The 27,721-nt window shown below is 33.8% G+C and overlaps 1 protein-coding gene across 4 annotated transcripts; it reads left to right on the top strand.

The window, feature by feature from the left end:
• The first annotated feature begins 246 nt into the window (after window positions 1-246).
• Window positions 247-23,349, top strand: LOC136829450 (deubiquitinase DESI2-like). Of its 4 annotated transcripts, none has more exons than XM_067088102.1 (7): window positions 272-413; window positions 5,446-5,548; window positions 7,842-7,981; window positions 11,101-11,173; window positions 13,212-13,305; window positions 14,610-14,751; window positions 16,420-21,994. In XM_067088102.1, exons 3-7 carry the CDS (start codon window positions 7,853-7,855, stop codon window positions 16,687-16,689), a joined length of 708 nt encoding a protein of 235 aa, XP_066944203.1. In that variant the 5' UTR covers window positions 272-413; window positions 5,446-5,548; window positions 7,842-7,852; the 3' UTR covers window positions 16,690-21,994. The 4 variants fall into 4 exon arrangements, with proteins under 4 accessions (XP_066944201.1, XP_066944204.1, XP_066944203.1 ...); XM_067088104.1 differs by having other exon boundaries at window positions 277-413; window positions 7,863-7,981; window positions 16,420-19,496; XM_067088100.1 differs by lacking the exon at window positions 5,446-5,548 and having other exon boundaries at window positions 247-413; window positions 7,863-7,981.
• Window positions 23,350-27,721: the final 4,372 nt, after the last annotated feature.

The following is a 27,721-nucleotide window of genomic DNA, read 5'->3' as shown; positions in this document are numbered from 1 at the left end:
AGAATTTCATCTTAATGAATTAGTCTTATTCGTGTATATTCTTAATTTATATAATGAATTATCTTCCATATACTTATTATATATATATATATATATATATATATATATATATATATATATATATATATATATATATATATATATATATATATAATTTGAGGATATGCCATAGAGCTCTCTCAAGCTACATCTCCAAAACGATGACACATATCAGAAAACGAAAACAGATAACTCTTATTTGAATGTATGAAGACCATTCTTATATTATGACGTTTGTTGATATCCGTGTTGTTGATGTCCTCTGGGAACCCCTGACACTGTTCGTAATTTCAGTTTTCGTCTTATTACGGTTTCTGTGACGTAGAGACGTCTTATGTCGAAGTATAGGATATTCTCCCCTACCAGGGCGACAGGTTAGTGAAGTTCCGTGACCTCGTTTGACCCCTGGGGTCGCCAGATGACCCTTTTCGAGATGTTGTTAACTTGGTGTTTCCTGAATTTCTTTCCAGGTGTTTTGTTTTCCTACTGGTGTTGAGGCCATTGTAACCTTGAACAATAATTCCTTACGGGTTTGAATACTGAATGAATGGATTTAATTTACAGCTCGACCTTTTAATTCCCTTTAGAGTTTATTATTTTTTGTTTTTGAGAGCTAGGCTTTGTTGGTGGGGTTAAGACTAGACTAAAATTTTAGGGGTCAGGACCTTACGAATTTCGGGAAGGTAGCATATATGATTAATCATTTCCAATGTATTGAATCAAATAGCACCAATTGTGGAATTATGGTAATTGGGGTAATTTTTTCCAAAGGGAGTGTGAAGGTCGATCTATGGTAGGCCAATAGGCCTACCCTAACTTACATATATGGCCTTGCTGAATATCATGGCCCGTGAAGGGTTTGTGAATATTCCTTGTCCCTATCTTATATTTCCAATAACTTAAGTCATCCATTTTAACCTCTTTGAGGTCCTTATGAGACTTAGGCTAGGAAAAATAATGTAGCGCACATTCCGAAAAATAGGGCTTGCATGATTTCTTCTTATTCGTGAAGTATTAGGTTTGCAATAGTTTGAGCTTGTAAAAACTTCAAATTATCTATGAATGTTGATTTTATTTGTGTATAGGCTAGTGCTATACTACTGTACATGAATATAGAATATTTCCAGGAGTTTCATATGTATATACAGTAGAATGGATTTGGCATTACTTTCTCTTGCAGATAACTAGTAAACTTATTGTCCCCTAATATCTAACAGTAATGGAAAAACCCTTTGGGAAATTTTTTTTTATGTAGGGGAAAATGAAAATGAGTGAAACACAAGAATACATAACAGCTTAACAACCTAACTTAACTACCTGATCCTGGGGATGGAGCTTTGTCCTCCATGGAGACTCCTAAACTAACCTGACTTAGTTTATTGTAAGTTATATGTTGGAATAAAGCGATGAATTGTAACTTTGTCCCACAGGGCACCAGGTCATACTGAACCTGAGCAGGAAGGAGGCTTTGCCCCCCATAGAATGCCCAACCTAACTCATCTTTAGAGGCTGTAAATCATGGAAAACCAGTATTTTCTTAAGTACCTCAGTTATCTGTTGTTTTCCTAGCCATTATCCTCAAAAGAAATTGGCTGCGCTGTTAGCTTATCATTTCTGAAGTCAGAGGACAGTGCTGCTATAAGAACAAGAAACACGTAAATGCCTTGATAAAAATTTTACCTGTGTTCCCTGCCTTTTAAAGCACTCCTTCTTCATGACCCTTCAAATACATTCAATTTTCTGGGTGTGGATGGGTTTTTGCTTTGGAGTCGTCATTGTTGTGATCGATCTGACAGTGAGCGTAGCTTCTGCCAAACAAAGGCATTCAGCAGTTACTAATGATGACAGACCCTGCAATAATATACTGTCTGATTAAAGAAGTAAGTGTCACCATTACCAATGGAATCTATAGTTTTGATGTCAAAAGTCACATTCAGTGCATTTAATTATGATTTTAATCAGTCATCATCCCTAAGAAAGCAAATTAGGTCTGGTAACTTATTTTCTCCATAGATATTATGATAGATTTAAAATAACAATTCTTTGTTAAACCTGGATTTACCTTTGTGGGGACCAAAACACTTTATTATGAAACATTTAGTTGACTTAACCATTTTGTCATTACATCCTTTAGCACTCACATTTTCTCCTTCAGATAGGTTCTTCCCAGTACTGGTTGTTTGATTTTGTTGTAGTGCTTGGCTAGTTTTGTTTCAATGAACACATGTTCTTTTTTGTTTATGTTTTGTCATGTTTTACTTGTTACACCTGTATTCTTGTGGTGCTTTTAGGCAGGTAGGTCTGATCCATCGAACTTTATTGAATGGAGGAAAGTTATGTGGTAAATTTGATTTTCATGTAATTTTGTTCTTTGTGGTTGACATGGCTTTAGGTCACATAATTGTGCATTCTTTTATACCAGCTTATGTCTTTTGACTCCAGCCCTGAATGTCACTCTTCATTTGGCATTTTCCATGTAGCCACATGAGTTCCCTTGTTGATTTTTAGGCTGATGGAAATTCGATTGTTATTTAGTAAATCTTTAACTTTTATATCCAACAATATCCGTTTGCATTTATTTTCAACATCTTTTATGGGAATAGGACCTAATTGTCTAACAAAGGGTACAAAAGAGATACAGTACAGTATTTTTTAACCATATGATAGGCACATCTTAAGTAGGAATACTTGGAGAAAGCATGGCACTGAATCCCTCTTAACTTATTGATAATTCTGACACCACAAGTGGCACAGGTTTTTATGTTAGCATTGTTGAACAGAAGAATGGCACTGAATCTCTTCCATACTGAGGAAAGTATTACTCAGCATTGTTGATTAGAAACTTTGTTTGGGTATTGCATGGCAGATATTTGGAATAATGTTACCTCAACATAGTCACAGAGTTTTAAAGAGGAAAGAATAATCAAAAGATGTTTAGAACCATAGCTTTATTTTGAGACAGGCCACAAATCCTATTTATAAAAGGAATATGTTAGTTTTATTTAGCTGCTGTTTTATCAGCTTGTGAGAAATAATGCATTTTATCATCCCATTTTATGTCCTTCATTACAGTGTAGTTGTTTAGAAGTATTCGATTTTTAGACCATAAGAAATAACTGAAAATGGATTAATTTGACCACCAGTCAATCAACCTTGTCTTTTTTATACAAAAATTCATTACAATTTGGTTCAGAGTTAAATGGATATTGAGTCTTCTTCAGTTTTAAATGCATACTGTATCAAAAAATTTACCAGTTTAGCAGTATCAGAATGTACTCGCACAAAAACTGCTGTTAATGATAAATACAATCCTCATTATATTAAATTAATAAAACAATATTAAAAATCATCTCTCATATCACTGATCATACCAAGTAAACAAACCACCTAACAGATTACATTTTACGTTCAGGATTGTATTAATTTTGTAAAAAACACACAACAAGTATAAAATCACTGCTTTTATGTTTTTATTTATGGATACTTTGTTTACAAACAATATGTTTCAGGTATCATCATATTTTTCCATCAGTTTAGATTTTATTATTTTTTTCAGTTGTTTAGATCACCATCAAATCAGTCATGAAATATTTCACTGAAAGTTCTTTAAAACTGTGTCAGCCATTCATCTCAATCAATTCAAGCACCTAACAGAGGTGCAAAAACACACAACAAGCTTTTATGTTTTTATTTATGGATATAGTAATACAGGTATCATCATATTTTTCCATCAGTTTAGATTTTATTATTTTTTCAGTTGTTAGATCACCATCAAATCCATGAAATATTTCACTGGGATGGCGAATCAATTTAAAAGCATGAGCCATTGCCTCTGGTGCATCTTTGCCCATTTATACCAGGTGTTTTGTACAATTTCTGAATGCAATTTGAATGGTATATGGCATCTGCAGCAACTAAGTCAAATATTTTACTTATGCAAGTACTCACCCCTTGGCCCCAGTCATTGTTTATCTTGTCACCTACTTCCATAATTGTATCTAATATCGAGAGTCAGTACAGTGCACAATTTCAAGCAAACGTAAAAATTTTTGCTTTTTTTTAAATCTGCATGATTCATCTTCTTCACAGAAGAGACATTCATGAAGAAAATAAAAATATGGAACAGTACTAGACATCTCAGAAATATGTAAGTTCTGGCGTGATTTGTTGTCTTTCAGGGAATCTTTCGCACAGTTTCCTTTGGTGTACACTTCTACGTTTTCTTGCACCATTGTAGTTTTTAGTTCATTATAGAACTTTTTCCATCTTGCCATTAATACAGTCTATCAATGTTTCCTTACCTTCATCTTCAGCTACAGGAGTCATAACCTCATAAAATAGTAGTTCAGAAGTGAATCATTTAACTAATGTACACATTTTTTCCTTAGAATAGTAATTAATAGCAGGTTAACTGCCTTCATTCAAGCTACTTGAAACAAAGGTAAAGTTACCATTACATCTAGATAGTGCATAACACAAAAAACTAAAAATATTCTCTTTTAGAGAATTTAGCCAGATTAATTTTAGTGTCAACACATTTTGCTATGTAGTGAGTCCAAATTGTGATATTTACAACGTTGATTTTTGCTGTCATTTTCCAGAGATGGTAGCAAGGGTGCAGAATCATGTTATTAAGTAATCTTTTAGGAAACCAATTAGATCCATTCAGGTTCACTATAATATTTTCCTTGTTAGATTATTTTTCGTCCCTTTCGACTTGGTTACCAAGGCAACTGCTCCTTACCATTTTTCTGGCATTGTAAGAGTAAGGATCAAGTCAGGGTGTGATTCAGGCATAGTAACTTAAGGCAGTGTCATTCTCAGGAATGTTTCAGTAGCTCCTTTTTATTGGGTATTCCAGGCTAATGGCTAACATGGTCATTTTAGATCTATCATTATAGAGTTGAGAAAATTGGTGTCCAGTTTCTTTTTTGGGTACGACATGCTTTTCCCAAGGAGTCTGACTAGTACTGTACCATATCTATGTAAAAGTACTGCTGGGGGAATCCAGGGTCCCACTTCGGCAGACTTAAATGAACTTATGGTTTGGATATAGAATTGAATAATTCAGGAATCTGAATGTTGATTTTGAGAATTAACAGTTCATGATAATTCAGGAATGTGAAAGTTGATTTCGAGAATTAACGATTTATAAAATTTAGAGAAGCATAACTAAATGAAGTATTTGTCTGATGCATGTATTAGGATCAGGTTTCTTCTCAGGACGGTTTAGATGAAGTCTGATTGGCTGAAATGGTTTTCATCTAAGTTATGAAATGGAATACAGCATCAGTACTCTACTGACAGTTACTGACATTTTCTAGAGCCAGTAGGCAAAGGTTTGAAACATTAAATTTCTATTTGCTCTGATACTGAATTAAAAGTTTTCTTTTCTGTTCATTTCAGATCTTTATCTTTACACAGTTATAAAGAATAGCATTCTGCTTTCAAAGGACAACTGATGCTTCTGTGATTATTTAATTCAGAACAGTTGCTGTGTAATTGCATGGTATGAAAAATTGATACAGTCAATGAAAGTTTTTTGAAGCATCTTAACCTAATTGGTGTTGGTATTGTGTGGTAATTTTTTTGTGTGCATTGATTTTCTGTGTCTTTGTTTTTAATTTTTTAAGTTCAAATTTTAATAACCAACAGTAAATTTAAGAAAAAAGTATTTGGGATTTTATGGTAGACTAACTGTACTCATGTCTGATAGCTTGTTAAGAGAAGAACTCACAATCAGAAAGTATTTTAATGTTAATGCTACATTGATTTAAACAATTATTAAATGGATCTTAAATTGCCCTGTATTTAAAAAAGATAAACCTGCATTTTCACTGTCCACCAACCAGCACTATATTGGTGTAGGTTAGTGCCAGTAACCTGCATTTAGGTAATCTTTCTGTCTGTCCTTACCCTAAGACAAGCTATCCTGTTCAAGGATGGTTTAAGGGTAATCCTACTAAACACCAGGTAGATGGACAGTGTAACTGCTTTGTTGGTGTATGTACTAACAAACCTCTTAGCCTAAGTCATGAAGGTTGGGTTACCTCGCCCATTCAGTACCCATAATCATTGTCCTAGAACAGATGGAATCTACAGTGAGCTGTATGAGTCTTAACAAAATAATTCCATGAAGAAGCACTTGTCTTTTCACAGTCAAAAAGGACTTGTTCTCAGATAAACAGGCTGCAACTAAGTCAGATTTTCTGAAGTCTTTGTTTGCAAGGTATCAGGTATTTGTTTGGTTGATTAGAGCAAAAAGTGATCATCAGAGGGATACTTTAATTATTCCAAGACTTAACCCATGGATGAATCCAGATTTGTTCTTGAAAGACCATGTGTTGATGGTCATGCAACTACTTTGTAGTTTTTTTTATTTTAACTCTCAACCTTGGTTTTTCTGTGTGGCTTATGTGGTGTCATGTTGTTTGTATTCTAGTGTGTGGGGTCAGGTGACATGTGAGTTTCTTTTCTGTGTCCATATATGTGGGTTTTTGTTTTGAATAAATGAAAATATCAACAGTTATGTATGAGGGACATACTCCAGATGGGGACCATAAATCTGATTCTTGGTGTCTGGAAAATCTTTATTCATAATGAAGAGATCATGATGGAAGATTCTGTACTTCTTTCTTAAATAAGGGTTTTTTAAGTAAGCATACTCTAGTGAGTTTTTAGTTCATACAAAGTAAAAACTCATTAGGAAATTTATAAACAGCTTTCATGCTTCAGAGTTACACATCCATTGATTTATATTTGCATAGTGCCATTTTCCTCATCTGTTGGTCCCATAACAAATTGCATATTGGTAATTTAATTATGGTATCCCCACCTGGACAACTTGTGTTGGATTTTACAAAGTATTGGACATGTATTTTCAAAGCATGAAAACTTTCCAAATTGTTTGAGTTCTTTTTTGAGTGTTTTGCATCATATCACAGTTGGAATATATATTGGTTGTATTTATTAAACAAAGGGGAATTTAAAAGATATTATATTTTCTTGTTTGTGATTGTTATTAAGTTATCTTAGAGAAGCATTGTAGTGTTAGATGGTAGTGAACATATTGGAAATAAGTGATTTTACAATAGTATGAAAATATACTAATATCCTATTGTGCAAATATTACTCACAAGTTCTTATTTTTTTGTATCGTACTTTAAATTTTAGAGCTGAGATAGAAAAGGTAAGAGATTTTATGTTTGTTTGATGCAGCATAAGCTCTTGATAGAATATACTGTAGGTGTTACTAGGATTAGAGAACAATGGTATACAGTATAATTGTGAAGATGGACAGCCTTGTGTTCTGTATCTGGTTTGATATTCTTTACTATGTACTGAGCTTTGAATTCCCAATGCTGAAAATAGGATAAAGACTTGGTCATTATGAATATCATAGGTGTAGTTATGCTCCTCATGTTTTAATTTATGTAAGCATATCTTGGCTGGGTAGTTGCTAGTTGTAGCAGTTGGCAGTCCCTGTAGTAATCATAGTGAGGAAAGGAGAGTCATTTTTATTTTCAAAATTTCTTACATGCATTGATTAATATTTTGTACAGTTAGTAAGGCAATTTGTGGATATAATTCTTATAATCAGTCTTTGCTTTGCCTGGTTTACCTCTTACAGGTTTCATTGATTTGTGACTTTCCTGTAAGGATATGAACTTGTTAAACTAAAGCATGTTGACTTTGCTTAGCCCCCTATTTTTTTTTATCTATATTGTAGTTTTCGTTTTGTTTTGAGTTTTACCAGAGGGCTGGAGTAGGAACCTCGTTCCACATCTGCCCTTATTTGACAGGTTTTCTATGAATGTCGGAAGGAACGGTGTCGTGTCGCCTGCCATTCGCGAGCTGTCTGGGTCCCAGTGCCGAAGACTCAGACGACATTGGGTATACCAATATGGCCCGCCAGCCTGTTATTCTCAATGTGTATGATATGGTAAGGATAATGTACCTCCTGTTTATGTCAAATAAGGAAATACTGAATAGTTTTGGAGTAGTTTTGACCTTTTCTATTCTTAGACATTATGTGTCCATATGATGCACAGATCTCTATTTTTACCATTTAATATGAGGAAGGTGAAGTAAACTAAGTACATACTGTACTTCAGCAGGCAAAAAGAGTTTGAAGTAATTACCATTGATAGATATTTATAGCAGCTTACTTCTTTTGCTGTTATATTATCAACTTGACTTGCATGGTGAATAGGATGTAGGTGGTTAGCAAACTATTTATATTTTTAGGGAAAAAGTCTATAATTAGAGATATACTGTACTGGTAATTTCAGTGATGAAATCGAGTGTGTAGTTAAATGAATTGCAGCAGTATAGTTTACTGTGAGAAAAGTTTTTATTGAAGTGGTTTAACCAGACTAGTTAGACGAGTTTTTCTACACTCACAGTGGATGAAGTATTTATTTTAATGGGAGGCAGAAATGGAGTAAGAAGAGACTAAGGAAATTGGCTAGACAAGTGAGAAGAGAAGAAATGGAGTGGATAGAATATAAAAGACAAGAAGAAAAATATGTGTGGCCACAAAGGGCTGCTGCTAAAAATGCAGTAATAGTACTTGCTGTGTGTCACTTCAGTATGTCACTGGAGGCACCTTTATGAGGTTATATTTAGTTTGGCTGTGTCGTGAAGCTGTAATGAATAGCTCTTAATTGTTTAATTTGATTTAGATATAACATTTGTGACAAGCGTAATAGCTTAAGAAGTAAACATTCAAGTGCATTGAAGCTTAGCAGTGTATGATAATACTTTTTTTGACTATTAAGGCTGTTCTATGTTTATATTAAGACAGCACTTGAAGTTTCGAAGTCTCCAAAATTGTATTGCTGTTTTATCATTTTAAGCCATCAGACAAACTGGAGGTACTTTGTTTGTCTCTCATTTTTGGGTAAATGATAATAGCAGTTTTAGCACTGTGTCAACTTCCTTTACAGAAAGTAGTTTATTAGGAGCCATCACTTGGAGTGCAGATACTTTTTAAGATTCAACTTTTAGATCCTTAGTGATGTTGATGAAACAGTCATTGATAACCCCAAACATAACATGAATACATATAGTACTTAGGGTTGCAGATGATGCCCCGGTTACCATATCTGTCTTTACTCAGGGATTGCCCTGTAAGATGGTACCACTTAAAGTGTGCCTTGCTCAGCATACTATAGATACCAGAGGTGCTTGGCTGTCCCTTTGGCCCATATGCAGTACTCTCTGCCTTGTACTTTTCATCTGATCTCATTGGTCTTCTCATAGAATTGTTAAGTTTTTCAACTTGGCATGTTCCAGTTTTGGTTCGTATTTAAGAACAAGAAGTATATTTATATTCAAAATTCAAAATGTGTATTAAATTTATGGATATTATTTACACTAAATGGCTGCTTTTTATTTTAAATCCATTACCAAAGCATGTAAAAGGCTATACTCAACTGTGAATGTATAAACATAATTGATGAAAACTGAGAACTTTAGCTTTCCTATCTTTGAATACCAGAATTTTACCATTACTGTAATTGGTTAAATTGCTTTCGGTTAAAACTGCTTAATTAATTTTTTGCAAATCATATTAAAACCAACAAATACATATCTTCTTGTATGACTTTCATCTGTATTAGGTATGATAATGGTATCATGAAATCGTTACTGAAAATATAAGTATATTAATTATTGAGATATCAAATATCAGTTGTATCATCAAACATATAGCGATCAGTTGTTTTTAGTTAACTGTATGCAGTTTATATACCTATAGTATGTATACAGTATATGCCTATTCCCAATCCTAAGTCTCTTATAATAATCATCAAATACTGTGCAACAATTTTGGCCAGCCTAAAGTGATGTATTTTGGATTGTATATCATCTTCATAATCATATCCAACTCAGTTACATAGACTCCTGTGGTTATTGATTGTACAGTGTAAAAGCAAACTATCTTTGTAAGGAATCTAGTATTACACAGACATATATATGGAACTAACCAACACATGAGCACATGTTTCACAGAAATAAATTTCTGACTTACATCGGGATCGAACCCAGGTCTCTCAGATGAAAGTCAAGGGTACTACCAACTGATCTACACAGGTCATAAAAAATGTTGGAGCCTAAGTACTTATGCACCTGAGGTTTTTCTTTGGCAAACTGCTTCCTAACATACTGGCGAGTTTTACCTAACTTCCTGACCCACCTGAAGAGCTTTTTTAGTAAGCCAATTGGGAGCATTTCACTTTTTAAGCAATTCATGTACTTTATGGTTTGCAAATGGGTTATTTTCTAGCAAGATTCTAAATGTGTTTAGCATTTTAGTTAGATGGACTTTTTTACAGTATACAGTGAACCCCCTGTATTCGCGGGGGATGCGTCCACACCCCCCCGCAAATAGCTAAAATCCGCGAATAGTTAAAACCCCTCTAAAAACACTTAGAACTGCCCATTTTGATAGTTTAAACAGAAAAACCCTGTAAAAATGCATATACCCGAGTTTTTTAATAGTTTTATCACAAAAAGTGCATTTATTCATGAAAATTTTATGAAAATACAATAATTAGTGAATATTTCTCAGTGAAAAATACCGCGAATGAGCGAATTTTCTGCGAATGATGGCTAGATGTGTTCCACAGAGAAACCCGCGAATGCGTGAGTCCGCGAATCATGAAAACGCGAATACGGGGTTTACTGTATATTATTATGCTTATTCCCAGCATTAAGCAGTGAAGATCTTAAAGAAAGGAAATGTCAGGAAAAGTATAGATATGAGAATGATAGGAATCAGAGATAAGGACCAAAAGCAAAAAGCAGAAGTTGGAGATAAACTTATTTCCTTTAATTGTTTTAACATTCAGAGTTCTTGCTGACTCATCTTAGAAATGGTAGATTATGTAGGACTCCGTCAGTAAAATGAATTTTGAAATCTTGTTCCATTTTACAAATTGCCCTTTATTAATTTCTTTTTATTTTTGTTAGACATGCAGTACTGCACTGTATTGTATACACTATATATTGTATTGGTAATAAGGCTGCAGTTTTGTAATTCATAATTTATCTTTTCAGTATTGGATAAATGAATATACATCTTCCATCGGTCTAGGGGTATTTCATTCTGGTGTAGAAATATATGGCACAGGTATGTTGATTATGGAATGTTTATATACAAAATAGCTAGTTTCCATTTGTCTGTTACTTTCCACTAGGGGTATTTGTGGCATACTTTTATCACACAAAAAGTTTTGCGGTGAAATGCTTTTTATTAAAGGGCTCTTGATAACCTTATATGTGTCGATCTAAGTGTTACAGGTAAGTAGGCAGTGTAAGAACCCAAAAGAATCCTTTTGTCAGTTTCATCCTTACAAACGTGTTTGTTTTCAGTGTGAATCCTAGCTCAAGAAGCATTAAGATCTGTCTTACCTTGGAAGTACTTTGTAGGCATCTGTGAAATTTTAGTGTGGGCTTGGCCTGAAATATTGGCAGGCCATTGTAATAACTTTGATCTAGTAGGAATAGGCTAAGGTTCCTTATGTATGGTGGGAGGGGACTCTTAATAATATTGTGCTGCTGGAACCATCACTGATTTTGGTTTTGTTATGAACATACCTTAGATTTATAGATTTATATCCTGAAGTATTAGTGATTCAATCTCTTTTGGAAAGATAAGTATGTAAACCCTCCAGCAGAAATGTCAGGCCATATTAATGTGTCTTTTACAATTGCCTAAACCTTACCAAAAACATTCTTTGCTGTTTCATACTATGGTGTGTATTAGACAGTTAAGCATTTAGTTTTCAAAACATATTAATGTTCATACTACATGAAAAGTGAGGTTCTGGGTCTGTGAGGAGCTTTTGCAGTGTTGTCAGCTTACAGACAGTGTTCTTATGAATCAGAGTGGAGCACCTGTGATTCCTGAGGACCATGAAAGTGGGCTGCTTATTACCAGTGGGGTTTTGTAAAAATTAATTTGCTTTATAAAAATAGAAGTTAGTGATGTGTGCCATTTCTCATGGGATAGCAGATGACGACTATGAGCTGCCCACATTTCATGAATGCTTATACATAGTGTTATTCTGATCATTACTGCTGTTGTTGATTGGTATGTTTTAGAATTCGTATTAAATGTGTTGTTGAACAGATTTGAATCAGTGTTAACAGTCGTTGTGCCGGGTGCTAAGCATAAAAGTAAAGCATAAACAGTTCTTTGCTAGTTGTCCATTTTACTTTGTATATCATATTGAATAGTCTTATAATGTAACTTCTAGGTATTGGCAGTGAACAGCATGAACAGTTAGTGGTAAGCTCTTTGTTGGGCGAGTCGGTAGAGCTGTGGACTAGCACTCGCTAGGCCCAAGTTTGAGTCTCTGGCTGGCTGATGAAGAGTTAGATGAATTTATTTCTGGTGATAGAAATTCATTTTTCGCTATAATGTGGTTCGGATTCCACAATAAGCTGTAGGTCCCGTTGCTAAGTAACCAATTGGTTCTTAGCCACGTAAAATAACTCTAATCCTTCGGGCCAGCCCTAGGAGAGCTGTTAATCAGCTCAGTGGTCTGGTAAAACTGAGGTATACTTAACTTTTTTTGGTAAATTAGTGGCAGTGGGCCATGCAACATCAAGGTCCCAAAGAGGGTAAATACATTGTAAGACTGAAAGGCTAACTTTTCCATGCTTGAATTGTAAACAAATATTTACATTATGAGATAATGAATGGAATACTGTATGTTGCTAAGAAGATATCATCATCAAAGTAATCTGATATTTAATTGCATTAATACTGTTGTCAGCTGGTCGAAGGCAGGACAGCAGTATTGCACTTTATAAAATTTTATTTCCGATGCTTGCTTGTCGTTTGTGTGTCTTTATTGTTCTGTTAAGCTGTATGCTACGTAGTATTGCTTTGGTAATATAAATAATTTGGGATGAAGCTTACCTACTGTTAAAGATAGTTTATATCTCTGCACTGAGAGGCAAGGAGATATAAGCGTGTCCTTAACAGTAGATAAGTATGCAGATAATAAATTTTATTAAAAAATTTTGATTTTGTCATAAAGTTACTGATATAAAAGCATTGGTTGGTGGTAGGGGGATCAGATTTTGTAGTAAAAATCTGTATGCATTTTCTTGAACAACATTCTAGTATTACAACTATCGTTTTTATATCTTGCACACAGAATTTGCATATGGAGGCCATCCATTTCCATTCTCTGGGGTGTTCGAAATAACTCCAAGAGATGCAGAAGATCTAGGGGACCAGTTCAAATTCAAGTAAGTGTTGCTTATTGTATGATAATTGATGACTGGTAATAATTCCATGGACATTTTCATGAGGAAATAGAGTCTTGGTGTTGCAGTTGGTTAAGTAAATAGTGGAAGTACCAGTGGTTTATTTACTAGATAAATTACTTAAGGTTCTTTGCAGCATCCCTTTGGCCTCTAGCTGCAACTCCTTTCATTCCTTTTACTGTACCATAGCTGCAACTCCTTTCATTCCTTTTACTGTACCTCCATTCATATGTTCTTTCATCCAACTTACTTTCCACCCTCTCCCAACGATTGTTTCATAGTGCAACTGCAAGGTTTTCCTCCTGTTGCTCCTTTAAAACCTCCTTTACTCTCAGTATTCCTTTCCACACTGAATGATTTCATAGTTCCCAGTACTTGGCCTTTGGACAAAATTTGATATTCCAATTCCATTTCCAACTAGATGAAATAATGTGATACTTATTTTGCAGTTTTGTTTTCTACTTCCAAGTAATGAAAGTATTCTTTATGAAAGATTTTGTCCATTAGTGCTCTTGAATGTTGGTAGGCGTAAAAGAACTGATTCTTTGTTAGCTTAAGCATACAGTCCAGAGAATAGGTAATATAATATAGATGTGACATACGTGAATGTGTTAAAAATGAAAGAATATAAGAGATTCTTTCATCTGTATAATTTGTTGCATTGGCTGAAATAATTTCAAGTAGAGAGTAAGGTTTTGTTGCATATTTCATTTGATTTATTGTTGTAATGTTCAGTATGCATGGATCTCTTACACTGTTTATTGTATTGTCTCAGAATTGATACAAAATTGTTTATAAAATTTCTTTAATTACCGGCATGGGTATTTACCTCATCTGATGATAAGCAACCTAATTTTTTATTGATAAACTAGAATTATCTGCATAAATGCAGATGTTTTAGAAAGTTTCAGTGATTTTTCTTAAATAATGTTAAACTATGCATGCTAGATACAGTATATTAATCCTTGTTGTCAGTTATTATTAAATTCTTTTAGCTCTCCAGGTGGATGTCATGATTTATTTTGATAACTTTATTCTTAATGAAACTGGAGTGCACACATTTCCAAAGATCCCAGCCTGAGAAGAACCCTAAAAGGGTTCGGAGGTCTGGTTAAACAAATCATTTATAACTAACTAACATTTCCAGTGAGATGAAACTCATCTGTGGGTTTATAATATGAGTTGATTTTGTTAAGAAAATGTTGTTGAGTTTTCATTGCATTGTAAAACACTAGTATGACATTTATCCCATCAGTAAGTAATGTTGCTATTACTGTCTCTTTCAGACAGAGCATTCATTTAGGCCATACAGACTTTACAGAAGAGGACATCAAAAGGATAGTTGCTGAATTAGGGAAGGACTTCAGGGGAGACAGATACCACCTAATGAATAAAAATTGTAATCATTTTTCCTCTGCACTAACACAGGTGAGTCATTCTGTTAAGGGTAGGAATTTTTTTTATTCATAGGGTGTAACTATTTCAATATTGTTCTCTACAGTTGAAGAGTATACAGCTATCCGGAAAAAACCTCAGTGGTTCAGGGTCTGTGACCACATAATCTTGTATGGCAAGCACCAGCCTCTTAATGATGACATCTAAAAGGAAATGTATCGGAATTTCACTTTATGTTTCTTCAAAGGAGTAGGAATTAAAATTCTGATAGCCAGCTGTTAGTCCTTCACTCTAGCTTCATAAGTTGGTCCAAGTGAAAAAAAAGAGATCATTTGTAGGATGAATTATGAACACTTCATTCACTTAGTTGCCGTCGGCTTTGTTTAAAAAGCAGTTGATATGATAAAATGTAAATGAATAAGATGGTATGAAATGATCATGAGGGTATTTTGTGTCCATATAAACAAAACCTTCATTTACCTATGCCTGATTGCTTTGGTAAGGTAGAAAAACTTAGGGTTGAACAATAGAATAACTATTAAAACTACCAAAACAGTAAGGGTTGAACAGTAGAATAACTATTAAAGCTACCAAAATAGTAGTTACACAGTTAATAAGATTTCTGTTCAAGAGAGGGAGAGAGCACACCCCCTTCCTAACTGCCAAGTACTCTTATACCTTGTTTTCATTGGGATCAAATATATGTAGGGAGTATTCTTTGCCTAATTTTGTTTTTAATACAGTAATTCCTTATTTCCCCACTTGAAGTTGCTGGTCTTTACCTTTTTAGAATCAATGTCGTAATTAAGCTTGTAACTTTATTCACTTGACATTGGTTTCGTTTTATATGTGTATTAAATGAAATTATGAAAATAGTAACAAGACATATTATTGAGATGATAGTCTGGACTGGATGGGAATTCAAGCAGAAAATTCCCCTAGAATAAAATGAATTTATAAAACTAACATGAAACTAGTAATGATGATGATGATCATTGCAGATAAATTAGCCTACACAATCTCTTATCTCTATGTTTTTCACTCTTGATCAGTGTACATTAATTTATATCAGAAGATGTGCACAGTGTTTTATATGTGGGATTGACTACTGTTGATATTATGATTTAGGGGTGCCTTGCATTTATTCTGTCACTAGCAATAGTCAGTGCAAGTATGTACAATACAGTCATTCTTTCTTTTGTGCAGAGGTTATTAAAAAATCTTTTGCAAGTAGCAAAACCAAGTTTGTCTGGATAAAATATTGTTAGCTTCCAGTGAGTCATAAAATTCCAATTATTTCATCAGTTGATAACTAATATGTTTCAGTCAGCCTCAGTAAGTAATGGGTTGAACTGACAGTGTCATGACCAGTACTGTAGTGTGTATATACTGTATTTGTTATATGCTTGTTATTGTGGAATGGACTAACATGAAATTCAGACATGTTTTATATTTGATTATATACATTTTTCTTGTAAATAAAGAAATAGTTTATAATAATAGTACAGGAATAAGAAAGTGAAAAGTCCTAACCACATTCTGACACAGTTGGAACATTTTGTCAGTATTCTGGTCCTATTTGTTTTATTTTGAATAAATTTCTACCTTTTTTATTTTATTTAATAAACTATATTTAAATTTAAAACATTTTATGTAATGAAATTTCCAGATTATGAAGTTTCATAGAATTTCTTCTTTCAGATTTTGGTCGGGAGAGAAATTCCCACGTGGGTGAATCGCCTGGCGTATGTATCCTCATGTGTTCCATTTTTGCAACGGTGTTTACCAAAAGAGTGGCTAACTCCCGTAGCCCTTCAGCAGACAATCGAAAGGCCATCTCCGGATTCCCCAGCATCTCCACATCCTCCCTCCTCTAGCTCGTCTGGTTCAGCAACTCGCGATCGAACCCCACACTCGGTGGCTACCCCTAGGAATACAAGATCTACAACACATTCACGTAACTCTTTGTAACAAGGAATATGTGTGCTCTAGTTTTAAGTAAATTTATATAAATATATGTATAGATATATATGCATATATTTGCATACATACAGATTGGGCTTTTTGTGAAATGAGCCTCTTGACAAAAGATTTTTCTAATATTAAAAGCATAAAACTCAGTTTGATGGTTGAATAGTTTTCGTATTTACTGCAGGTGTGGCCTCTTGTTAGAGGGATTTTTGTAAAGATGTTTGCTTAGGAAATTTTTGTTGGTATCTTGTAGGGCTTCAGGTCATTGTACCAAAAGGCCAAAGAAAATATGTGATTGAATATTTTTTATTACTGGTTTTGTTAAATAACATTTAGAATTTTTTAGTGCGGTGAAGAAATAAGCCTGCTACATACTGTCAAAGTTCCATGGAGCTGCTAAAGTCTCATTAAACTGATATTAATTATAAAGTCAAGGGTCAGGTTCAAGATGATGACAATATTCCTGTCATCATCATAATCTGTGCTTGGAAAGAAATTTCAATACAGTATTATGGTTTCTGCAGCTTTCCCTACTTTTTTTTTATCGTAAAGTAAAAAGTAGTGGAGTCTATGAAGACTATAATCTGAATGGTAATTGGATGGTGTAAGATATCATTGATTGCATTTTTGTAAAATGGCTCTTATGACTCAGTCCCTTTAATTTATCAACACACCATCAGATGGTATGACATCAAGTGGTGCACAAGAAAAGATATACCTAGGCTTATTGCAGCTTAGGAAAACTTTGCATAATCATTGTTCAGTGTTTTTGGGTTGGAGTTTTTTTGTAAGGCTAATATCACAAAAAGACCTACGTATGTATGTTAAATGTATAGTTAAGAAATGTTCTCACAAGTGGATTGAAGTGTTTGGAAATGTGTTTTCAGAGTGCTTGAATGAAATGAACTGATAACAGTTTTTATATAGTTCTGTTAGATATTTTATAATCAATGTTTTTGGGCTACATATAGTTTTGATAAAATAATGAGACAGAGCAGCAGTGGCATACCTATTAAGCTCTCATAATATTGCTGACCATATGCTGTCTAATATTTATAGTCTCAAAATAGGAGTTTTTAAATGATATGGGTAAGATTGTATAGTGTAATAATTCTCAGTGTTCATTGAAATTTGTGCCATACAGCAAAAATGAAAAGGAACAGTATGTTGGTATGTTAAACATGTAAATGTATCTGCATATACTTCACAATATATAACTACATTATCCCAAGTATTATCCTCTCTCTAGGTGATTTTCTATACAAACATTCATTTATTGTACTCTTTGGTTCTTTGCTTATGGGGATATTGATGTAGGTACACATAATGTGTTAAGCGTCTGATACTAGAGCTTAAATGCGTTCGCCTTTGATAAATTCCTTTTTTATTTCCTTCCCTTCTCACTATTGTCTAATATCCTGTGCGTTGGATAAAAGAAAAATTGTGCACATTATTTGGTAATGTTTTCAATCAGGAGAAAATTAGTATTTTGCTTTAATAAGATCATTTTTAGGTGTTTCTTATTGTATTTGGTCATTTAAGTTCTGTTGTCTATTACTGGAATAATTTACAACAGAAAACTCTTAAATAATGAATTAATCAATCGTTTAAGTTGACAGATGTCAACTTACTGAATTTTCCACATTATTTGTATTGTAGTGTCAGTTTTACTGTTGTTTACGTCTTAAGTTTTGTAGATATTTGATGTAAATGGGAAACTAATGTTAGAAGCCATCATGTAAAATTTACAAATGATCTTTTTGTAGCAACACCTCTTATCACTTTTATGGGCATCTACTCATTATTTCCATAAGCATGTACTAAAATGTTGAGAAAGCATGAATTCAGATGGAAACTTGATAAAAGATTTTAGCTGGTGTATAATCTATAATTTTATAATGGGAAATTACTAGGTGCATTGACAACTCAGTATCATCGTAATGGATAATCTAGGTATGGTCTATGATCTCATACATGGCTTATTATTTGTCCTAATATTATTCATATCCTATAAATATATAGTAGTGTTTGTGGAATAATTAGTTAATTATTCTTGCTAAATGGTTTTTATCTATAATGTAAGAAATATGAGGAGAAAGTGGGGATTCAAGTGGCTTATGTATGGAGTTATAGTCTGTACATCAAAGCAGTTTTGGCAGCATTTACTGTACAGAACTGTGTACTGTATTGTTGCTGTGGATTGCCTAGTATCCTAATATAGTCACTGCTAAAGTGCTCGCTCATCTACTATGCAGTATTTGTGCATGTTAACAGAATCAAGTAAGGAATGTAATTAAAGTAAGTTTTATCTGTCGGGGTTTTCAGTTTTAATGGACTTTTTTAATCTCAAAATAGAGATTTTATTTTATTCCATATTTGCATTATTGGAATGACATTTGATTGCAGGAAAGATTCTACAGTTTCTAGTGCAGGTTGGTTGGTTCAGGTAAATCGGCCATATGCCAACGCGGGTCCTTACCCGAAAAAGGTCCATAAGGATGGTGAAGTGTTTGTGGAATAAGACACATCTTGTGGACCTCTGGCTCATCCAACCAACCAAAACCTTCTAGTTCAGTGTAGATTTGGTCAGTAACATTTTGGTTCTTATATCTCGTTTTTTGGGGAAATTTATTAGCTAAGGTACAAAATTTTGCAAGGATTTCATCCCATTATTAATGATATTGTTCTGTGCTAAGAATTTTTGATGTAAATACATGTTTGAAAGCAAAAACTTTATATTTATAGTGCAGCTCAACAGTACTTGTTATGATATTTAGGATGTACTCTTACCTTCTGCAGTATTCAAATTGATACCAGGTGAATGAGGTATGAGCTGAACTTCATTGGAGAAAGAGGGAAGCCACTCTGAACTGTGATCCCTCAAGTTTCCCCTCTCAGGTCACACTGCCAACAGATGGAGTGCTAAAGGGGTGATGTTATGCAGCTGTTACACAGGTTCAAAAAATAAAAGATTAAAAAAGAGGAAAAGAAATGGAGCTTTACATAGCTTGAGAATCTAGGCTCATCTTTTGCATGTCACTTAAAGTATTCGTATTCTTTGAAAGGAATCCTCTCTTACTCTGCACAGTACAAATGTAATTATATGAATACTGTAATTAAACAAAAATGTGCTAAATATTTAGGTACTACAATACCAGTAAAAATAAAAAGTGACATTCCAGTTTTTATATTTTAATCACTTGTTCTAGAACTGATAGACTTTGCTTAGATTTTCTCTCCGTGTTCAAGTGTGCAGCGTCTTCAGGAAGGGCTGCAACTAGACAGTACAACAGTTGCAGGAACAGACAGAAGGTTGGCTGATTCCCTCCCCATCCCTAGAGTAACCTTCCCTCCCAGTTCCCTTTCGTATCCTTAGGAGCTCCCTAAATTATATATAGATATATATGGATATTTGCTGATATATAGCAACAAATAATGTTCATCAGTTTATTTTGATACTGCTGTAGTACTTTTTTTGAAAGACTTTTTTTTCTTGTACTAAAACTGTCCATTGTTCTATTGGTAGTTATACCTTAGCCCTGCATACCAGTGTTCAGCATACTGCGTTGCTTAACTTGGCCCATTGGTGTGTTGGTTGGGGCATATTACTCATAACAAAGTGTATAAAAAACTTGAATGACGTCCATTTTGATTTAGTGTCTGGAAGCCAGGGTGATATGTTGACAGTTTTGTAGATAAGTTTAGTAACCTTTGGGTGCAAGCTTGATGCAAGGGTGTTTACTTGTACTACATAACTGTAGCTGCAGTTCAAGGGTGTAGTTATCTCTGGTGTTCCTGAATGAGAAAATTTAACTGGTTATGTTTGTAATTTTTTGTAATTCACATTCGTTGCCAAAATATTAACAATGGAACTCTGGTGTCAAGTTTGTATACAAAGTTGTTCTTAGTCTAAGCTAGTGTAATCTTAACTATAGTTTGTTTATAATTTTTGTTTGTGCAAGAACCAGAAAAATAAGTAGGATACACCTCAATAATATTTGAGGATGTCAATAGAAAAGCAACAAGGAAGGATTATAAAAATCTATATACTTTTTTGAAGCTATCTTGGATTATTTTTATAAGCTTTACATATATCTAATAATACCAAGTCTTTTTCATAATGTACAATATAAATGCTTGTTATGATAACAGTAATTTTTAAGGTAGCTTTTTGAAAGTGTAAACAAGGGCCTCCAAATCCAGTCACCACATTAAATTCTAGTGTAAGTACAGAATAGCTATATTTGGAATTCATTATCATCTAGCTTGACCAGAATCAAGTCAGTGAATTTAATAACTTGACAATTCTTTAAGGAAGTGGACAGTTCTGCTTGAGGCATAATTGTTCAAAACCAGACTGTAAAATGTTGTAGAATCATATTTATCACCACTGACTATCCTCCCTTCATTTTCTCCAGCATTTTAATCTTTCCTAGAGGAATTATGTCACTCCTCCTTTAGGAACTTTTAACTCCAGTCTTCCTTTATTGTTTTGAATAATTATTTTCTTCAAATTCCTTATACAGTACTGTACAGTATTTAAGTGAAACACCTTGATGGTGGTCACTAATATTCTCAGATTATTCAGAAGTAAGGTTAAGCACGGCAGGGATGCTTCTGCAAAGGCCGTTTTATGCTTGTGTGCATTTTTAAAGGAGTGTATGTAATGGAATGTATTTTTTGTATTGGAAGATAGGCGATATAAAGTATAAGCAAATACAGAAACTGTGTGCTTGCGAAATTCATTCCTACGTACATTTCATCACTTCTTTGCAGGAAACAGTTTTTCGTGTACATGTGTATTTCAGTTTTTTGTGTGTTCATACAGCCATTGTTAATACCTTCAGTCTTTGGAAGACTTGCTATTGTGCATATGGTTCACATCCTAAAGTGAATTCTTAGAAGAAGTAATAGGACTAAAGTGTAGAAAAATCCTAAGTTCTTTTTCATGTAATATCAACTTCTAGACCATGGCATTGGTGTCAGTATTTGAAATGCTGGGGAGTTTGTATTACGATTTCCTTTGTAGTATTGTCTTGAGAGATGCTTATCCCAGGATTAGGAGGCATAATGAGTCTCATTTCAAGATCCAAACAATACCACTGACCTTTGTCAAAGAGCCAGGACTTTTGTTGTACAGTATAGCCTTAGGAAGACTGTTTTATCATTATTTTTGTATGTCTAGTTTTTTAATTTGAATTTATGTTACCCATACTACTTTGTCTTGTATAATTAAGATGTTTTTACTGATGCTTTGTAATCAATAAATATGCTATTTTCAAAAAATAAAATATACAAATATGTCTTTGATTGTTTAGGTATAGAACCACAACTCAATCAAGGTAATATTGTGGAAGTTTGAAGTACTTAAATGATTCTCTCTTTTTGATATAGTTTAGTGATCATACTTGATAAATATTTTGTTTTACTCTTGACTTGCAGGTGAATGAATGGTGTTCACAAAGTAAACAACTCATAATCTTTCATGTGTGGTATATAGGATTAAGGAAATGAGAGGGAGTTTTCTAGGACGCCCATGACTGTAATAGGAACCATCCTTTAGTAAATCTGGAAAAGGATGAGTGTATATTTATTTGATTGCAAAGCCAATGAATCCTCTTGTTCACATGGCACACACTTACGTAACATACTTAAAAGAAGTGAGGGAATTTCTGGTTACCTTTGATCATCTCTCTAGTTAATTCCTTGCATTGCTTAACTACAAAGCATTTTATTGTTACTTTCAGTTCATGTATAGGCTTCTCACCGCAAATACCCTGTGGAAATTCCTATTCCAGTATATTTTGTGTAGTAGCTTTTAGCCTTGTTTCTTAGTTACAGTGTTTCAGCTTCACCGGATTCCTATAATTGTGTTTAGAACCATATACTGTAGTCAACTTTATTTTATGATATAACACAAAATAGAACTTAAGATCAGTGGGTGCTGCTAACCAGTTACAGTTTTTTCCGAAGCTTTATTTTGTAAGTAGCCATTAATGCCGAGCTGCTAGAATCTCATTGCAACTGTATACAGTGATGAGATTCTCAGCTTGCAGCAAGTCATATTATATGGTTAAAGAGAGAACTGCATAACTGCTGTGAATTTTTTGTTATTTTGTGATACAGAGCAGGATGTATTGAATGTTTTTTTTTTTTAATATAACTAGTAATTTTTTTATAGCTAATTGACTTTGAAAACTAAGTGGCTGTTTTACAATTTATATATTTATTTCATTTACTAGCTTCAGTGTCTATTATGTATGAAGAGTGTTTTTTTTATACAGTGTGTTCTTTGTTCTTCTTAAGTACTCATTTAACTGGAACTCTTTGAGTTGTTTACTGCAAGATAAATGTTACATGTGAGTTGTTATAGCATTTTCTAAAATGTATTTCTCTCTCTCTCTCTCTCTCTCTCTCTCTCTCTCTCTCTCTCTCTCTCTCTCTCTCTCTCTCTCTCTCTCTCTCTCTCTCTGTTGAAGAGAGTGAAATGCAGAAATCGCCCCTTTTGACTGACTCTGTTCTTTCCATGTATTTTACCTGTAAAAAAAAAGAAATTAGTAGTTGTAGACTGTATCTAGCTATACTTTGTAGTCTGAAATTGTATGCTTCCAAAACTATGAATGGTTTTCAGTGCAGGGAAAATAAAGATGTTTGTTTGTTTTTGCGTGTTTAAGTTTTTTATCACAAGGTAAATGAAATTCTCTGGATTTATATGGTTACAAGAAAGTTTTTCCCTCTTTACACTTTAATGCATGATTTTATTTACTTGTTTTGGGTCAGATTAAATTTTAAATTGTTCATCTCCCTAGGATTTTTATCACATACACTTAAGGTGAGAATACCAGAGTGACTTAACTTTAATAGCATAATATGTCACTTAGGGTTCCATTTTTAAACTGGTATTTTCTTCCTGGTATGCATATTTTTTAGTAATTTGCAACATTTATTGAAGGATGATGAAAGTCCGTTTATCGTTGTTGGTAGCTTTTAAAAAAGTTATTCGAGTAGTTACAGTAGTCTTATTTTGAGGCTGTGGGTGACTTTAAAAGCATGAAGCTTCATTGTAATTCAGAAGACTTATAATATAGGACATTTCGAACGATACTTTTAGCAGAGTATATGAAAGGATATATAAATGTATCCTTTTCTCTTTTAAGGCATTTCCCAGTAGTTATCCTTAAAATCTTAAGTAAGTGAATGTAAAATTATTAAGTCAGAATAATGCCATAATTTTTGTGTGAAAGGATATTTTGTCAATTCATCTAGACGTTAATTGGAAATTTATTTTTTTTACTGGGAGAGAAAGTCGCAGATGTAATCAAATGGTTTTTAAAGAATACAAGCAGAGTTTGTTATTATTAATGAATGACCAGAAAAATGTTGGGCCATCTTTCTTGAATCAAGGAAATGTTGAAACATCTTTCTGAGTTTTGGGCTGTCATCATATGTTAAAAGTATTCTGTTAAGTCAAAACATCACTTGGGTTTGGCAAATGTACTGATTATAGAAGTCTCTCTCTTAACACTGAAAGAATTTGTACTTACCCTGTATATGTTTTATATAAAATTTAATGATCTGTTGGTGTTTTTAAACACATTGCCTACAAATTCAGCACAGTTACACACCCCAAGACTCCTAGCACCTTGTGGGTGGGACTTCAGAGAGCAACTGCGTAGATTCTGCTCATAACTTGGTCCTAAGTACATAATCATTCTAAACTCCTATTAAATTAGTGAGATTTCAAATTTTGTCCTGCTGCTCCATCCTTCCTCCCCCTGTTAGGACTCAACCATGTTTTGTAACCCAAGCGCATAGTTGAAAGTGATTTAGATTACTCTTAGAAGATGAATGAAATGGGGTTGAATGGCATGGCTCTCTGCCCTTTGAGCTGAGTTATTGCACAGACATTGTTCAGTGAGGGGAAAACATTGTCAAACCTTTCCCTCAGAGCTAGGTCTTATATAGACGGACTAAAGGCAAGGTGTTTATTCAGATCTCGTAAGGCAGTTATTATGTGTTGGAAAATTACTGCATTTTTTCTCTTCTCTTAGTGGTCTTCTTTAGAGCAGGAGTGCATCCTGGACCAACCTTTTTGTAATATGAATACAGATTTAAGCTGTGTGACACAGTAGAACTCTCAGGGAAATGGAGACAAGTGGTTTAACTCTTGAGCCTTGTAATCAAAATGAAAGAAAATTCCTGCTGCAAATCAATCTGAACCTTTTTGACTTTACAAATGGTAAAGATGTTTAGTCCTGAAGACAAAAAAAATTTCTTCAGCAATCGTAGGAAACAAACCTCCAAGGAAGTGTCCTAGGAATCGGTATGTTTGGATGTTTAATAAACTCAAGTGTAAGTCAGAAGTACAAATGAAGGATATTTCTTCCTTTTTTAGGGAGGTAAGGGTCAAAATTACATAAAACTGTTTTGGTTCCCTGCAGTGCCAGGGATCCAAACTTGGGTGATATGAATGATAAATTTACTTCACTGAGCTCTTGAAAGTATAAAGTACAATATTACGTACTAGGATATTTTCAAGATAATAACTTGATAGTTCATCCAAACGATCTCCGTGAGTGTTGTTGACAATGAGAAGTTAATAAGTACAGCAGTCTTAAGTTCTTCCTTACTCTCTAAACAACATGAACTAAGATAATTTTGTTTTGAGGTGAGGTTTTATTCTGAGTTAATTTACCATCCTTTCATATCACTGGGTCTCTCTCGGCAGCCTTTTGAGGGACAAATCAGCTTTCTAATCCTCGAAAAGGAATTGATTTTACTCTTGCTGGGTCTTTAGTAGCCAGTAATGGAAGAGTAAAATCTACCATGGAATCAATTCTCATTGCCAACAGTCTGTGATCGCTGAATGTAGGCCTACCGAATTGGATTACATGTTGCAGGTGTCAAATTATTCTCGAGAGTGATGTCATCAAGCTCTTCCCTTCAGTTTGATATGATGGAGAAAGCTGGAAAGATTTTTCTTCTAAGGAGAGGAATTAGGAACTTCTTTCAAAGTCTGCACTTCTGTGACAAAGCACAAACTTCAGGATTCATAAAAAGATTAAAAAGGCATTGGTATATTTTATTAATCTGCTTTTACAGCAATGCATTCATAAAAGAGGTTTGCTGTCAGGATGGAGGTGCAGTTCATATTACTCAGTCTCCTCAGATGACTTGAGGAAATATCTTTTCAAGTTGCTGGTAAGAGTACCATGTAGAAAATGTACTATCTGTAGGCTTAAATGAAACAAATTTGCACCTTATATTTATTTGAGTAAATAATTCTTTAAACAGCAATTTATATGACAACAGACACACCATGATTATATCGTTTCTCTCTGGAACAAAATAGACTTAATTTAATTATATCTATTCAACTACAGTACAAAATATCAGTTGTATTTTTTTCCATTGGTCTGAGGTTATACTGGGTTTCCAAACACCAAGTGGAGGGAAGACAAACTCGTTTTATTTCTTATTATGTAATTCTGTTTACAGAGGTCTGGTTAAACAAATCATTTATAACTAAATCTGTTTACAGGGAAGGTCTCCTCCGTAATTCTATTTTATTATGGAAGTAGCAGATGTGTGGTATCTAGTAAATTAATGAGAGAAAACAACGAGTAAATTTTTATGAAGGCATTCTAACTTTCCTGGAAGCTATGATTTACAAAGGCATCGGCAAACAAGCGAGAAACACTACTCAAGATGCAAAAGTGAGGGCTTTACTTGTTCACCAAGATATAAAGAAAGCAATGAATGTGGGTAATGAGAGAAACATTATTTACCGAGAGTCATGCCAAAGAAACAGAAGAAGAAGAAGAAGAAGAAAAAAGATAATTAGGTCATGTTGCTAAAAAGTCTACTGTAAAAATGTAGTAAAGGACGTCATAACTAGGAACGCAAGAGACCCAACAGCGAGAAATATTATAACAAAAATTTTTAGTATATCTGACAGATCTGAAGAACATTATGGAATACTTGGCATGAACTGAGAGTTAGAGAACAACTTCGAAGTGGACAACAGAACCGAGCCAGATTTGCGGGGATTGCAAAGGCAACAAAACTTGGTGATGTCGATAGCAAAAGAGAATGATTATGAAAAAAATAGATCAAGCAACTTTATTGTTAGTTTCCTTTTAATTCTGTCTTCTGTGTTAAGAGGAGGCAGATTTCTGGATCATTAATTGAAAGGGCCATTTACTAATTTTTGATCAATGACAGCCAAATCTAAGAAAGTAAGGCAAACATTTTCTTGTTGAATGTTACCAACCTATGTTTTCAGCTGTCGCCCTAACAATGGGTTTTGATCAATATTATGTACTTTATTGTGGTTTTGGGGCTTGGGTGGGGGTTTGTAAAGGTAAAGATGGGAAATGGTTGGTATAGGTGAAGGGAGAGTGATCAGGAGAGAGTTCATGGCAGCTTTGGTAGAGTTGGGTTGTGGTTGTTGGGACGTCCCTGTCTGCTGTTTCGTAGGTTGTTCTCTTAGGGTTGTAAGTTTGTTTTGGAATAAGTGCCCTGTACTGAAATCTAATAAGGTGAGTTTTTGGTTATGCAAATGCATGTTATTTTGAACTACACATATATAATAATGTGACTTAAGTCTATTGTTTACTTTTTGGATGGACAGACATCAGTTGCTGTTCAACATGAACTTACTAAACACCAGTTTATTTTTTTTATTTCAGCAATATTTAGTTAAAATATAACACTCCTTATATTTTACTGTACACCAACTACACATAATGTAATGCCTAATGTAATATGAAATTTCTTGTACAGAATTGACGGATTTCTCTTAAGAGAGATGATATATATATATATATATATATATATATATATATATATATATATATATATATATATATATATATATATATATATATATATATATATATATATATATATATATATATATATATATATATATATATATATATGTTTCCTTGTATTCAAAAGCTACCAAAAGCATATGGCTTACATTAGGCTTTATACCCACCTCTTATACCAAAAGCATTGGCTTACATAT

The sequence above is a fragment of the Macrobrachium rosenbergii genome, chromosome 44 (genome assembly GCF_040412425.1).
Source record: "Macrobrachium rosenbergii isolate ZJJX-2024 chromosome 44, ASM4041242v1, whole genome shotgun sequence".
Lineage (NCBI taxonomy): Eukaryota > Metazoa > Arthropoda > Malacostraca > Decapoda > Palaemonidae > Macrobrachium > Macrobrachium rosenbergii.
The sequence above is the reverse complement of the archived record's forward strand: the minus strand, read 5'-3'. Positions and strand labels throughout refer to the sequence as shown.